Source organism: Taudactylus pleione, unplaced genomic scaffold (assembly GCF_031769625.1).
Source record: "Taudactylus pleione unplaced genomic scaffold, aTauple2 ptg000102l, whole genome shotgun sequence".
In the NCBI taxonomy this organism is placed as follows: domain Eukaryota; kingdom Metazoa; phylum Chordata; class Amphibia; order Anura; family Myobatrachidae; genus Taudactylus; species Taudactylus pleione.
In genome coordinates, this window is record NW_028284504.1 from 3,134,087 (window position 1) to 3,149,237 (window position 15,151).

Here is a 15,151-nt window from a genome sequence, read left to right on the forward strand (position 1 = left end):
ATGGCAACTCACTTCAATATGTAATAGTGCTTAGGAAAGTCCGGTTCAGATAAAGCAGGTAGTACTTGTCAATTGATTAGAGAAACCAGTCATCAGTGATCTAGTCCTTGCATGCAGATTGCCTATGCTGCAACTTGTCAGTTACCAATAGTCCCTTGGACCCCATAAAAGGGGCAAGTGTTATGAGAAAGTTAGTGTGGCTTTCTAGAAATGTGAACATTATTGTATGGATCATAGACGGTTTATCCCTGTCTGGATTTCATTTTCTGAAATGCTGGGTAAATTTACCTGGTATTAGAATTCTGGGAGTCCATGGTACTTTTATGGTTATTAAGGTTTGAAAAGACAACAGTATCTGTGTCAAGGGCCGAAACCGAGCCTAAAAATAGAGAATACATTTGGAGAGATACTTTGCAGAGAAGTCTTGTTAGAGGCTGCTAGGAAATAAAGGATGCTGTAAGAATGAGGCCTATATACAATTGTTGTCATGGGATCCTAGAGAAAGGTATTCGGGTAGCTGCATGGATACACAGGTTACGTAACTCAAAGCGGCTTATTTGGAGGTGGAGCTGGGAGAAGCTCAGGCAATCACTTGCTTCAAATGAGAGATGTGATAACACGTAAGGAAGTGAGGTACAGTGGGAAGAATCTGTCTTGCTGACCCTAGGTATAGAGTGATGCCAAATGTAATAAATGATATCATTCTGCAGGCGTGAGAAATCACATCTTAGAACAGACACTGGTAACGTGCTAAAAAGGAGAAACATTTTCATCCTAGCCTCTTATTAATCAAGACATATGAGGTTCAACTTATATTAATGTTCAAGCAAACTCCTCCATCAGTCACTCACTTGACACCTCAAATACCATTTCTGTAGCACTGTTATGTATAGAAAACAATGCTGCAATTGTACAGTTTGACAGGCAGTAATTATGTATTTTTTATGTAGTCCTTCCAGTCAGTCACACTCATGGACCCTACTGTGTGAAAAGATTTTCCTCACCTAATATAGGACTCTGTGCTGCTGGCTCCAACAAGCTGATGATTGGTCAGGTAAGTGTTGTGGGAGCAGGAGATGAAGTAATGGCATAGCGGCTGGGTCATGTTCATGTATACATTCCTGTGCTCCTGATTGAAGATGTCTCCCTCTGCTGACAGCAGGTACATCATGAATCCTTCTTGCATCATCAGGTCATGCTGCTTGGCTGTAGACAGGATTCAGGAAAGTTTATAGTGAGTGAGAGATCCTAACACTGGGACTTGACCCTACAGTGATTGATTGTGTAACAACAAAGAGCATCAGTGTATACGGAGAGGAACGACTGAATTTACAAATGACAAAGTAAGCAAGCCGATCACTTTCATTTCACCAAATGCACCTAACTGTCCAACTTGCGATAACAAGGTTTGTGGAACTGCGTGTCTGCAGTTACAGTTTGTCCCCAGAGAAGAGCCCTGCGCTGAATTTTTTAATGCCCGGCTAGAAATGTACAGACTGGAAATAGTAAAAAAAAGGTCACTAATAACTCCTTTCTTCCATTGCTTTAGTACCACCTACTTCATTGCTTCTACCTTTACCTCTCCTAAATACTACTCAGTTAAGCCTCATTTAAAGCTATATTATAAAATTGACTGCTGAAAAACATGGTGTCATAAAGTTTGCATGACATGACAGTTGGTTCCACCATTGGCAGTGATGTAACTTCCAGAGACTGTTGGCATAACGCACATCTACAGTCTCCAAACACTTCTGTTATAGCTCATACTCAGTAATTTCCTAATGTGCATGCGTAAAACGCTGGGAATATGGCCGTGACGGCCATTTTTCAGACGTTTTGTGTAGGGCTACTCCGTGGGAGAGGTAAGTATAAAAAAAAAGTATAGGTGCAGGGTGTGCGGTGCAGTCCCCCCTGGACCCAGGGGTCCGTGTGCACCACATACCCTGCACCCATTATAAATACGCCCCTGCCCATACTTACTCATCACACACCACCTCATGATAAAAACAGATACTGATGAAAATCTGCAAATCACAACATTATCCAAAAAAAAAAAATGTTTTACAGTTTAGAAGAATGGAAAAAGGCATACAGGGATGCTCAGGCCACATACAGAGAAGAAAAGGGAAGGGAAAAAACAAGTTTGTCCCAAAAAGTACAATAGTAAAAATGAAAAGATAAAAAGTAATGCTAAGCATAACCTATATAATAAAATTAAGGGCTGATAAAAAATTATATCAGGTTGGGGGGGGGACACGCTGAAGAGAGTGGACGAATGCGCAACCCACAATGGCCCACACTGCGAGAAAGAGGGGACAGAGCTAGGAGAGCAGCCGTAAGCTCAGTAAAGGTGCCTACACACTTGGCGATGTGCTCACGATCCGACATTGTGTACGATTTCCCTTGAACTCTCTCCCGACAGCTCCCCGGCAGTCCTACACACAATTTGGTGTAAAAAGTGTCCAATGTGACAAACGATCTATCGTGCATCCTTAACTTTTTCCAGTGCATCGTGTCCCAGATTGGTAAATTTGCCCTACAGCACGGCAGATCTGAAGATGCGATGTACGACCTGCTTGGATGCGCATCGTGAGTGTGAGTGGACACTCACGATTTGGGCATATTTTACACGATTTGTCGTCACGATGAGTCGGAATCGGGCAAATTGTGTAAAATATCGCTAAGAGTGTTGGCACCTTTAGTATGAGATTTGGGTTTGGCGGAGCAGGGCGTGGTGGACGGAGAGTGGGAGTAGGTGGCTGAGGAGCCAGAGCAGGGGGTTGTGTTGGGCAGGGGGACAGGACGAACAACACTCTAGGCGGGGGACGTTTAGACTTAGCTTACCTTACTAATTATTTATAATTATATGGGAGTTCTCTAATTGTAGGCAGTATTATTATAAAGTATAGGTAGGCAATGTAAATTGGTAATAAATATACAGGAGCTACATTACTTAGTAATAAGGATTTGTGGGCGCTTGTCATTTTTATTAAAAAGACGTGGGCACTGCTGTTTACTTTATTTCCCTGGTACCAGTCAGGTGTAGCACGAGGGTACTTTGGGGCCAGGCGTTCCTAGAAATCACTGCACATTTGCAAATATTGACATGAGTTCATCAACACCCTCCAAGCCTGCTGGATCATCAATACTGTGGCTTGGAACTCAAAATCACTGGCAATTTCAAAACCGCCACAAGACTGAAGTGTTAGTAAATGTAGCGTTTATTGTTTATATACCTATATAATTTCAATATGGGAAAAGTGCCAAATGAGCAAGTTCTTGGTGGTATTAATGATTATGACACTTTGGGCAGACTCAATCAAGTACGGAAGCTGTATGTTAACCCACAGAAGGCTGATTCTGCTCGCCGCCTACGGAGGTGTGAGCTGAATCCGCTTACCGTAAATGGCAGATCAATGTGCAACACAAGCTAATTGAATCTGCTCCTTTATATCATTAACACTCTAAGCAGCGCTATGTCTATGAACATTAGATTTCATTACATAATTGTAGAATGTAAGCTCTCAGGAACAGGGTCCTTTAATCATTGTCTGACATCTGCACCTCCTTCATCAGCCTAGTCTGTAATATTTTTATAAATGTGACTGTATGTTGTATGATTTGTAACTGACTGTCCAGCGCTGCAGAGGGAGGGAAAGAGGAGGGAGGTGGAAAGATAACATTCTTCTACATAGTTACTCTACTACCATGTTAATCTATTTGCAAACGTTTTAGAAAGCATTATGTTGTTATTAAGATGTGTGTGGTTTAGTCAGGTGTTTACAAACGGTTTCATATTGTGTATGATTGCTTTACTATTATCAACTGGCAGATCAAGGAGAACAGGTTTGCTATACTGAGGTTGACAGACCACATCACCACTGCACTGAACAAAGCAGCCACACACATTCCTGTGCGTGTGTCACAAGGTCATTAAGCACAGAAATGTGTTCTCCACTGAATTGTAATATTAAGCATTACTATGCAGGGGTGTAAGTTCATCCCAGTGGTCTGGAGGCAAGTTATAAAAATGGAAAAATAAATATGGTGTGTGTATAGATAGATAGATACCCGTGCAATCCATTTACATAGAATATGTAAGTATGAATCTATGGGGCCTAGAGGTGTATGATCATTTACATCAGGTATAATTGTATATGAGTGTCGGTGCCTTATTCGGCGCCATCAAGCCCTGGGGTCCTGCATATCAAGAACGAGGGATAGTTCTCCTAACGTAATTGCATAGATATAAACATATCACATGTACAAATTGTGAATACTACATATATATCGGACGACGACGTGCGTTTCGCTGTGGCTTTTACAAGGTTAGCCTTGGTAGCTGTGAATCAGGCAGAAATGCTCATATACAATTATGCCTGATATGTAAATTTCGGTCCACAGCTCCAGGTACGCTGTGTCACAACGGCCAGTGGGTCAGAGATAGACAGACTCACTGAGTTTCAGCCGACTCTGCCGCAGCATATGCTGGTGAGCCACCATTTGTTGTGATGCAGAATCAGTGGTTCCGGCAGGCGGCTCTCTGTACCAGTGGTCCCTGGGATAGGAGATCAGAAAGGTGTCTTGGGTCCCAGCTGCAGTAGCGGGTTACCTTTCAAGCCACATCGTTACATTAGTGGCTTTTCTAGAACGTTATGCTGTGAACCTCAGATAAATGTTACCTTTTTAAATGCATATAGCAATACATTACAGTTAAAAAGTTATTTACTTGCCAAATTTATCTATAGGATGTATTCTTTCATGTGCACATGATTGTAATTTTGGTGTTTTATATGTGGATTATATTGTGTTCATTAAAATATAAATTTTATTTTCACATTAAGCCTCCTGTTTATTAACAGACAGCAAACCTATTATAGATATCTATATTCAAATACAACATCAGTGCATAGCGCAGTATAGATTTATTATTCTCACAGCAGCTGCGTCCAAAGATGCAGCTGCTGTGCGAACTGCGTCCATCTCTGAATCAGGCCCTATATACATAATATCGCTGGTTGAAATGGTACACACACGTGTAGAATAGGATATTCACTTTCATGATTTAATCCCTTAGCCAAAATTAAATTGAATTCTTACCGATCAGTGACAAAATGTCAATAGTTGGAAAGCCTACTCATTCACTGACCATTTGGAAAGTCTATTTATTATGTCCACATGGTTCCAAGTGTTCTATAACTAAGGGCCTCGTGATTTAGATGTGGACAATATTGCACAGCCACAATGGAGCTACTGTTACTGCCAAGTTTATCTACCTTTTTCATTGAGCTCGTACTTGTGAATAATCTCTCGCGCTCTCTCCACAGTTGCCTTCTCTCCTTGGTGCTGTAGAAATTCCTGTAGCTCCTCTACAGACAGTACTCTATCCTCTCCAGAGTAACGATAAAATATCTCCTCCAGCTCCGGGCGGTGCATGAGCTGAGTACAAAACTCCTCTATTTCACAGTCCTCCAGGGTATCTGAATTAGAGCGATCACACTTCTGTAGATAGAAGAAATCAGGTTAGTTTTACTATAATCGGATAATTTTGAAACTTTTCTCTTAATATGACCAAATTGTACATAGGGCCTGATTCAGAGTTGGGAATAGAGAGAGATCTCTCTCTCAACTAATCATCTTGGTGAAACCATGCTGCACTGCAGATGGGGCAGATTTAAAATGTGCAGAGAGATTTAGATTTGGGAGGAGTGTTTCCAAACTGACATCTAAATTGTAGAGCAATAATAAATCTGTGCAGTATTTGTGGGCTACATGCAAAAGCAGCCAGTATTTACCCGACATGTAAAAAAATGCAATATGGTTTGTTCAGGCTCACAGTTGAGAGAGATATCTCACTCTATTCCCAACTCTGAAACAGGCCCATAGTGTGCAGTATACAAGTGAAACTACACAAATCAATCAGTAGATCTATACAGTTAAATCCTTAAAAAAAAATTATATATAATATATATACATATATATATATATATATAATATATATACATATATATATATATATATATACTGCAGGGAAGCACGGCGGCACTCAGTTTTTTATAGAAATAAGGACAACAGCCCACTTAATTTCAACGTTTTGGTTAATTCACACCATGATGCCGATATATGTGGCAGATATATTGGTACATCTTGCTGTCTGTACGGTCCACTCACCAACCACCCATATGCTGTCCCAAGAACTGCTGAAAATGATGTCACTACTGGTTCCTGTGTTAAGACATGTTGGGCGGTGTATTGGTAAGTGTGTATGCACAATATCATTTGTACATAGCACTTACCAAATCGTTAGAACGGCTGATCCATCGCTTAGGTGTGCTCCCAGCCTGGGCCGATGCTAGGGTGTTTGGCGTCCCCTGCAAACTATTAATTTGCATCCTCATATAGTTAGCATTCACAGATTTCGAATGCAGGAGCAAATGGCTCCAATGGTAAGGTGTCTGACGGCAAAGTGTGAAGTGCTAGAATTCCAAGTATGACTGTATTTTAAATTAATAAGAATGTGCACTTGTATATCTGTATATCTGTGTACAACTGAATCTGTACAATGGAGCTTGGCGTGAAAAAACCCTGCGGATGCTGCATCATAGCACACAGTAGTGTACATAGACACATCTGTATAACTTCGGCCAACTGCATGTAACATCAACACTGCGTCCACCTCTAAATCATGCCCTTGGTGACTGATTCAGAGTTATTTGGAAATAAATGCAGATCTTTGCCTGTATTCAGAGACAGGTGCATCTATCCAACCGCATCAACCACATCCATCCACTTGCAGAAGTAATTATCATCAGCACACATTTTGCACCATCACTATCCTTGGTGTAGAGGCTCTGAAGTGTTACAAGATATTGTGCCATGAACTGACTGACTTAACATGGTTGCATGAATGTAAATGAGAGAGTTTTTGTCGGGCCCTCCTCAGATATATGCTTATCTGATCGTTACTCTGTATACACATTAAATATTACTTCCTTCAGACTTACAGTTCTGAATTAAATCATTTCCGGAACAGATCCGTCTAAAGTCGGAGCATACGCTCATCTCGGAGTAGCCCACAATTCCGCCTACACACCCAAGGCAACACTTATCCAACGGTCAGTTGCTGCCTAGTTGCATCCACTCAGCCACAAGTGAAGACACGACGGGCCTGTATGATGCTGAGCCGCCTGTAATTGCTCTAAGTTGTGTGTGCCGGCTCTGATGCATTCGCAGTTTGCTAGAAATTGTGAGATCTGTCTGCAGATGGACTTGCATGCTACTCTGAATCAGGACCATGTGCACTAAGATGAAGTAATGCCAGACTAATGTTCATCAAGTCTGACCGCTTTCTATCCATGTTTTACATCGGTCTTCTGCCAATCAATACACCTGGTCATAATTTATTTAAGTAACTTATACAATACATTTAGATCAGACACTGCGAAATGTTATCTACAGTAGAATATACCAGAAGTAGTTAATTTATTATCATGCAGAGGACATGCAATGCTAGGGATACTTGCTGTTGCAGAGGCTCATGCTGAGCACAGTGAGTGGGTGTGTGCCACTTGGTCAATCTAAATTTAGTCACTCATTTCTGCCAAAAGACCACAGTATGAGACAGCTTCAGTGTATAACTGTACAGCAATCATCAGGGAATGCTGACAACTTCAGAAGGCAAGCAATGGGGACTGATAGATCCACAAATGCTCTCATAATGATCAGAGAAGGACTGGAAAGATCATAACTCACAATGTTGTCTCACAATGTTGTCACACCCTGTGATATTCATGATCTTGAAGATCCCCTCTTGAAAAGGACCAGGGGCAAGATGTAATGGGGTGCGAGTTTTTTGTATGAGAAGGTCTGAGTTTCTCTCAAAACTCACCAAATGTAATAGCCTGCGAACTCGTGAGTTTGAGGCTATTACACAATGCAAGTACCGGTGAGTTTTCTCCTATGAAAACTCTGACTTTTTAATGCGACTAGCATTAAAAGGTCCGAGTTATACAGAAGCCTTCACAGATCAGTAAGATCCATGAAGGCTTCTGTGTTGAAAAAAAAGAGTAAACATTAAAATAAAATAAACAAATGACGTGCCCCCTCCCCCACAAGCATAACCAGCCCCAGAACCTGTCCTGGTTCATAAAATACAGGGAAAAAAATGCATAGTGGTCCCCTGTATTTTAAGAACCAGCACAGGGCTCAGCTGATCCGATCCTGGGGGTTGAAATATAGGGCCAAACTTAGTAAGGGTTCCCTGTATCTTCCATAACCAGCACCGAACTCTTGCTAGCCGAGGTGTAGTGTGGGTGCCAGGTTGATTGTGTATAGTGTTATGTAAATAAAAGATGAACTAATATTATCTTTTGTGGCAAACTACAGGTCCCAGCAAGCCTCCCCCGCATGCTGGTACTTGGGGAACCACAAGTACCAGTATGCGGGGCATTATGGGCCCACTGGTACCTGTAGTTCACCTGCAAAAAGAAATAGTAAAATAAACACAAGACACATCGAGAAAGTAAGGTTTTATGAAAGCATACCAAGACCACAACCAGGACCGGGTCAGCTGAGCCCTGTGCTGGTTCTTAAAATACAGGGGACCCCTACACATTTTTTCTCCTGTATTTTAAGAATCAGAACAAGCTCTATAGAGCCCGGGGCTGGTTATGCTTGTGGGGAGGGGGGCGCACATCCTTTTTTTTATTGTTAGTATTTACTTCTTTTTTTTTACACACAGAAATATGCACGGATCTCATGGATCTGTGCATGTTTCTGTGTTACTCGGACCTTGCTATCCTGAGCTATCCTTTTTTATGAGATTTCACAAAGTAATAGTGTGTGAGTAAAACACTCACACTCTATTACATTGCCCGAGTTCCATACTCACAGTGGCAAAACATATGGATGCATGTTTTGCCTTTGCGAGTTGCGGAAGTTGAGAAACATGCAAGTTTGCATGTTCTCATACCCTATTACATAGAGTGAGTTCTGAAAAAGTGGGAGTGTAGCTCTTTTTCAAAACTCACACCCTATTACTTGCACCCTATTACTTGCACTTTTTCAGAACTCACACCCTATTACATCTCGCCTCATATGTACATCTTCTACTGCCATAGTTCATCTTATATTTGCTACCCTACATGCCAAATTTAGCAAAATGTCAAATAAAGTTTTATGAGTAAGGTATCTTTGTATCCTTCATGTATAGCAGGCTTGCCGACATTCTGGCTGCCCCTTCCGGGAGGGAGCAGTCAGATCGGCATGACAGGGGGCATGGCCATCGCGAGGAGGTGGGGGCCGGCCAGACGATGTGTAATTGTGGGCGGAGCGGGGCCACGCGAGCGCGTCATTTTGGCCCCAGTACACAATGCCGATATTACAGGCATTGTGAAGCAGGGGGCGGAGCCAAAATGACACGATTCAGCGTGAATCGTGTCACCGCCCCCCGCTGCGGGGGTTTCTAAGGTAATTGCGGGAGGGTAGGCAAGTATGTTGTATAGAGGTGTGCGGTGGGCCATTTTTGCTGGTTTTGGTGTTTGTTCTAATTCGTCGTCTGGTTTTGGTGTTGCCAAAATGCCATGACTTGTTTTGTTTTTTTCCCCAAAATTTACAAAAAAAAGCTAAAATCACATAATTTGGGTCTTTTTTTGTTCCTAGAGTATTATGAACCTCAATAACATTCATTTCCAGTCATTTCCATTAAATTTTGACCACCTCAAAGCTCACAATATTGTTCACCAATATAAGCTAAAGGCTGGCTGTTTAAACTAAGAGCAGCGGCACAAATACACAGCTGTTATTTCTGTTAAAAAATGCTTTGCAAATTAGTAATGTGATCAATCAGCCTTTTTGTTGAGCAGTTCCCCAAAATGTCCCCAACCATAAAAACAATGTTTTGTACCTGTGGGTTGTATACAGTGCAGGATACAGTGCGGGTTGGATACAGTTCGGGTCGCATATACAGTGCGGCATAAAGTGTGGGCTGGATACAGTGCTGGTCGCATACAGCGCGGGTCACATACAGTCCTGGTCACATACAATGCGGGATTCAGTGCGGGTTGGATAGAGTGCAGGTCGGATACAGTGGGGACAGATACAGTTTGGATTAGATACAGCGCGGGTCGGATACAGTGCAGCTCAAATACAGTGCGGGTTGGATACAGAGCAGGTTGGATACACCAATGGTTAACTTACTGTGACAGAGGGTGCAGGTGGTTTCGGCCGTGTAGGGGTGGCGGCAGTGTCCGCAGTGCAGGAGTGCTTGTGGTGTCGAGAGTTCAGGGGTGCTGGCGGTGTCAGCAGTTCGGGGGTGGCAGCAGTGTCCTCAGTGTGGGAGTGCTGGCGGTGTTGGCAGTGCAGGAGTGCCGGCAGTGCTCTGAGGACCTGATTTAGACCCGCTCGCGAGTGCTGAGCGCTCGCAAGCTGGTCGATGGTACCCTAGTGCGCATGCGCACGACGGAGGGGGGCACCAAAGGCACCAAAGGGGGCGTGCTGTCGATGTTGAGTGACAGCACACCCCCTTTGGTGGGCGTGCCAGGGGCGTGGGTGCCAGACGGAGGCGTTCCTATGGGAACGCCTACCGTCTGGGTCCGGCCCCACTGACATCACTAGTGATGTCAGTGGGAGTGATTTTGGCTCTGATAGAGCCAAAATCACTCCAGGGCTTGCGGTCACCGAGACCCTACCGCAGGGTCTCGTCGCAAGCCCGATGGTCGCGATGGTCTTGAACCCACAGCTATGCGAGCGTCCAGGAGGACGCTAAAAAAAAAACAAAAAAACGCCCTGATTCAGAGCGGGCGCTCGTTCAGAGCGTCCGGCTCTGAATCAGGCCCTGAGTGCAGAAGTGCTGGTGGTGTCGGCAGTGCAGGGGTGTTGGCAGTGTCCTCAGTGCAGGGTTGCTAGCGGTATCAACAGTGCTGGGGTGCGGTGGTGTCGGCACTGCAGGTGGCAATGTCCTCAGTGCAGTGGGGGCCTCCATCTTGCATCTGTTTTCCCCATTGAAGTCTATAGAAAAGTGCTGATTGGCTGGGAACCGTGACAGACGGCTCTCTCAGCGAATAAGCGGTCAGCCCATTGATTTCGAGGGATCTCGAGGCAAACAGGGAGAGTGCCTAGTGCAGGCGCGTATCTATAATGGGTGCAGGGTGTGCGGGGCACACGGGTCCCCGGGTCCACGTGGGTCCCACACTCACACCCTGCACCCATATTTTTTAAAACTCACCTGTCCGTGGTCCCGCGTCGGGTGTCAGTGCTGCACAGAACACCGGAAAATGGCTGCTGCGGCCATTTTTCCGGCGTTCTGCGCATGCGCAGTAGACCCTGGGCACACTCTAGTAACCAGAGTCTACTGCTTCTGCAGTGGCCGGCCAGCCAGCCGCGTCAGTTGGCTGCTGGCCGCCGGAGAGAGAGGAGGGGGCCATGCACGGAGAATGCACACGGGCCCCATCCTCTCTTAAGACACCCCTGGGCTAGTGCTTATCCCTAACCCTCGGATCCCGGAAGTTCGGGCTTGTTCGGATTCCGCTAATCTCTATTCATGTATTAGTCAGAAGGAAAATGATGGTGTTGTTGTCACATATCTGGGCATGCAATGACAACAAGCGGAAAGTGGAAATACCTAAGAGATGCATATGCTTACTAAAGGCTTACCCCATAGGTGAGAGAGAAAGAGGCAAGCTCACAAGCAAGAGTCATTAGACGTGTGAGGTGATCATGGACAGCACACACGTGTTAATCAGCAAGCTGGGTTTGGATGCAAGAGAGGAGCCAGGAGGAATTACAAATTGGAATCAACGCTGAACACACTGGCCAATATAGAGAGGGGTCAGAGTGGAACATGGGCATAAGGTTCACCATATGGAATAGTATTTGTTGCTTTTTGTAATTGTCACTGATGTATATAGAGTTTATAAATAAACCAGGATGTTTACAGTATAAATTGGTGGCAATAGTTTGTAGGGCCTCATGCCCTGATCAATATATAAGAACCACTGGTATAGATACGACATTGCCTAAAAGCCACAATGCCAAGCACGTGTCAACCACAATATATCACAGATGTGATTAGAAAGATTAGTATTTTGTGTTTCTTGAAAATGAGACAAAGAGGGGGGAGATTCAGCATCCTAGGGTTTTATGTTGCCATGCAGAGGGAAGCATGGCGCAGTAGCAAAAAGCTGGTAGTCTTCAGATCTAGATCTAGACTTTTAATAGGAAACACATTGCATTTTGCTAGATGAGTGAATCCACGTGACCCTTTGGTAACGTGAACCACACATGAGTCTTATTAGAAGATTTTTTTCTTACACACATGGATATAATTAATAATCTGCGTGTAAAGTTCTGGCAATGGACCCTTGTTTTACTTGATCCTACACCAATTCATAATAGCAGACCTTTCAACATGACCTGTTCCAGTAGGTACAAAATGCTCTGCTCCTGGACTTCCTTCTTAGTTTATGATTGCAGCCACCTGTGGTGAAACACCTGTCTCATCAATTGACTAGCTCAACACAGGTAACTGCAATCATAAATTAGGTGGGAAGCTCAGGAGCAGAGCATTTTGTACCTGATGGAATGGGTCATGTGGGAGGGTAGGCAATAGTCTAATATCCTCTCTAGAGTCTTAAGTCTACTTTCAGAGTCTTATATTTGTTGTCTATCTCTTCAAAATCCATGGAATGCGCATAAACTCCCATGAGCATCAAACAGATTTTTTCATATAAATAAAACTAACCAGTCTAACATTATTACTTGCTATTTTCTAGATTACTGCATGCTTTAACATAATAATCTAACAGGATAAAGAGTATTTCCCCAAACACTGCAGCATCCTTGTTTCTCTATAGTTCTGGTAACTGGGTTGGGTACAGGGGATGTAGTCCACATCCCGGGCATGCGGGATGCCGATGGTCTTTATACCAGTGACGAAATCCTGACAGGTCGGATCCCGACACCAGTATCCCGACTGCCTGCATCCTGAATTAAGTATCGGGGTGTTAGGAGGAGGTTAGGGTTAAGTAGCAGGGTTAGGGTTTTGCGTTAATATCGCACTTTTTAACGTTTTTGCGTTAATATCACTTGTTTTAGTTTTACACCGTATTCAATTTCAAAGACCTACCGCAGTTTTGAAAAGTCTTTGATAAAAAACGGTGATAACTTTTCACCATTGAATAGGTGTCGAAAAAAAGCGCAGAATTGGGGTTTAGGGGTGCAGGCTTAAAAAAAATAGCCTGCACCCCTGATATTGACATTTAAAAAAGAACTGTGTCAAAAAAAGTTAAAAAAAAAAAAAATAGGGACACCCCAAAAAATGTATTTAAAAATTGGGGTGCAAAAAAAAAAAATGGGAAAAAATTGTTAAACAATAGGCAAATAGGTTCAGGGCTATTCTGCATGTATGCGGCAGGTGTTTTCAAAAATAGAATTATAGCAGCAGGTGCACAAATGCAGAATTTTTAAAAACTTACTTTAGGAACATCAAAATATGCTAGTAGTAGTACCCATTTTCATGTACCCCAAATTTGATGGGACCACTTAAAAAAACGAAAAAAATAACCTAAGTGCTCTTCTGCATCACTTCTTCAATGTCGGGAAAAAAACACCTGCTGCGGCTATTTAAAGCCCCGACTTTCAATTAAAGGCTAAAACAGGGGTACCCATAGTGTTTCCCCATGTTTTTACAACTTTAGGGGGGTCTTACAATTATTGAATACGGGGATAAGCGGGAGCGCGCACCATACCTTTACGCAGAAAAAAACTCTGGTATGAAACGTTAACTTCACCAGGGAAGTTAACCTTTCATATTGAATACCCCTCTTAGGATTAGGGTGTGATGAGGGGGAGGATAGGTTTTGGCACTGGATAGGGGGTCTTAGGTTTAAGGTACAGGGAGAGGAAGGTTAGGCATTAGGAGGGGGGGAGGTTAATTTTAGGCACCAGGGAGGGAGGGTTAGGGTAGGGGTTAGGGAAGGGGATGGGAAAATACTTACGTGCGTTCCTATGGGTGTCTGGATTCTGGCTGTCGGGATGCCGCTGTCGGTATTCTGACCCAGTTACAGGATGCAGGTGCTCGGGATCCCGGAGTTCAGAATCTAGACACCGGCATTCTGACAGGGTTAGGATACCGACACTTGTCGGTAGGTATCCTAAACCTAGTCTCTCTCTCCTGCAGCCTAAACCTAACATCCCCCCCTGCAGCCTAACCCTATCCCTCACCCCGGGCCTAGTGCCTATCCCTAACAATCCCCCTAGTGCCTAACACCTAACCCAACCCCTAACCACACTACTTACCTTTGGGATGTCATTGGTCGGGATGCTGGCGCCGGGATTCTGATGTGTAGGGATTCCGGCACCGGCATTCTGGGCGCTCGTATCCCAACAGCAGGGGATGCCGGCACTTGGGAACCCAACATGATTTAAACTATATCCCCTGGTAACCAATCCACCATCAGAGCTACAGATATATTTGCTGCAGGGGGCCTGAACAATTATGCAGTTTTAGAGAACCTCGAAGTCAGGCAAGACAGAAAGAAAGAAAAATCTCAGCTCACTGCTTCACCATTCCTTATGGCTCTGTCTGGCAGTTGAAGTTAGGAGCTGTATATGTACATGCTATTGATGTAGACTTGTAGCTTGCACATAAAGAGCATTCTTGTCTCAACAGTCCCAGCCCTCACACTCTCTTACCATTCCCATGACTGACACCTGACAGTGAGAAGCCAAGCGATACTGTCACAGAGATGTACAGCTGGCAACGTGTAAATCAATGAAAGTTTTTATTCTACTAGGACATTGGTATAACATATTGGTCTAAATAGAGATGAGCAAGTTACGATAAAAAAATTGTGGAAATGAAATCACCATCTCAGGATGATTTCTTTACTTGAAAAAAGGAATTTTTATTCACTGGAATGTTCGCAAAATATATATTTTTTTAATGTTTTTGTTTTTCAATATTTACTTATTTTACGAGACAAACTGAGAGCCCAAGTTAGTACTTCCAGTTCCACTACACAAGCACGAGCCAGCAAGCTGTGTCACTGATGTGTATCGAATGGCCGGTGAAATGATAAATTGCCAGTCAGGATCACTGAGCTTCTACAGTGATATTTTAATTATAATTATAATAATAATAATAATAATAATA

At 43.5% G+C, this 15,151-nt stretch overlaps 1 protein-coding gene across 1 annotated transcript in view; it reads right to left on the reverse strand.

Annotated features, from left to right (window-relative positions):
* The window catches only part of PLCD3 (phospholipase C delta 3), an 88,644-nt gene that overhangs the window by 30,882 nt on the left and 42,611 nt on the right, over positions 1-15,151 (reverse strand). The window contains exons 5-6 of the mRNA XM_088470675.1: positions 5,277-5,502; positions 1,005-1,206 (exon numbers count right to left, since the gene is read on the reverse strand). Of these exons, the coding sequence (XP_088326801.1) occupies positions 1,005-1,206; positions 5,277-5,502 (428 nt within the window). The remainder of the gene's footprint in view (positions 1-1,004; positions 1,207-5,276; positions 5,503-15,151) is intronic.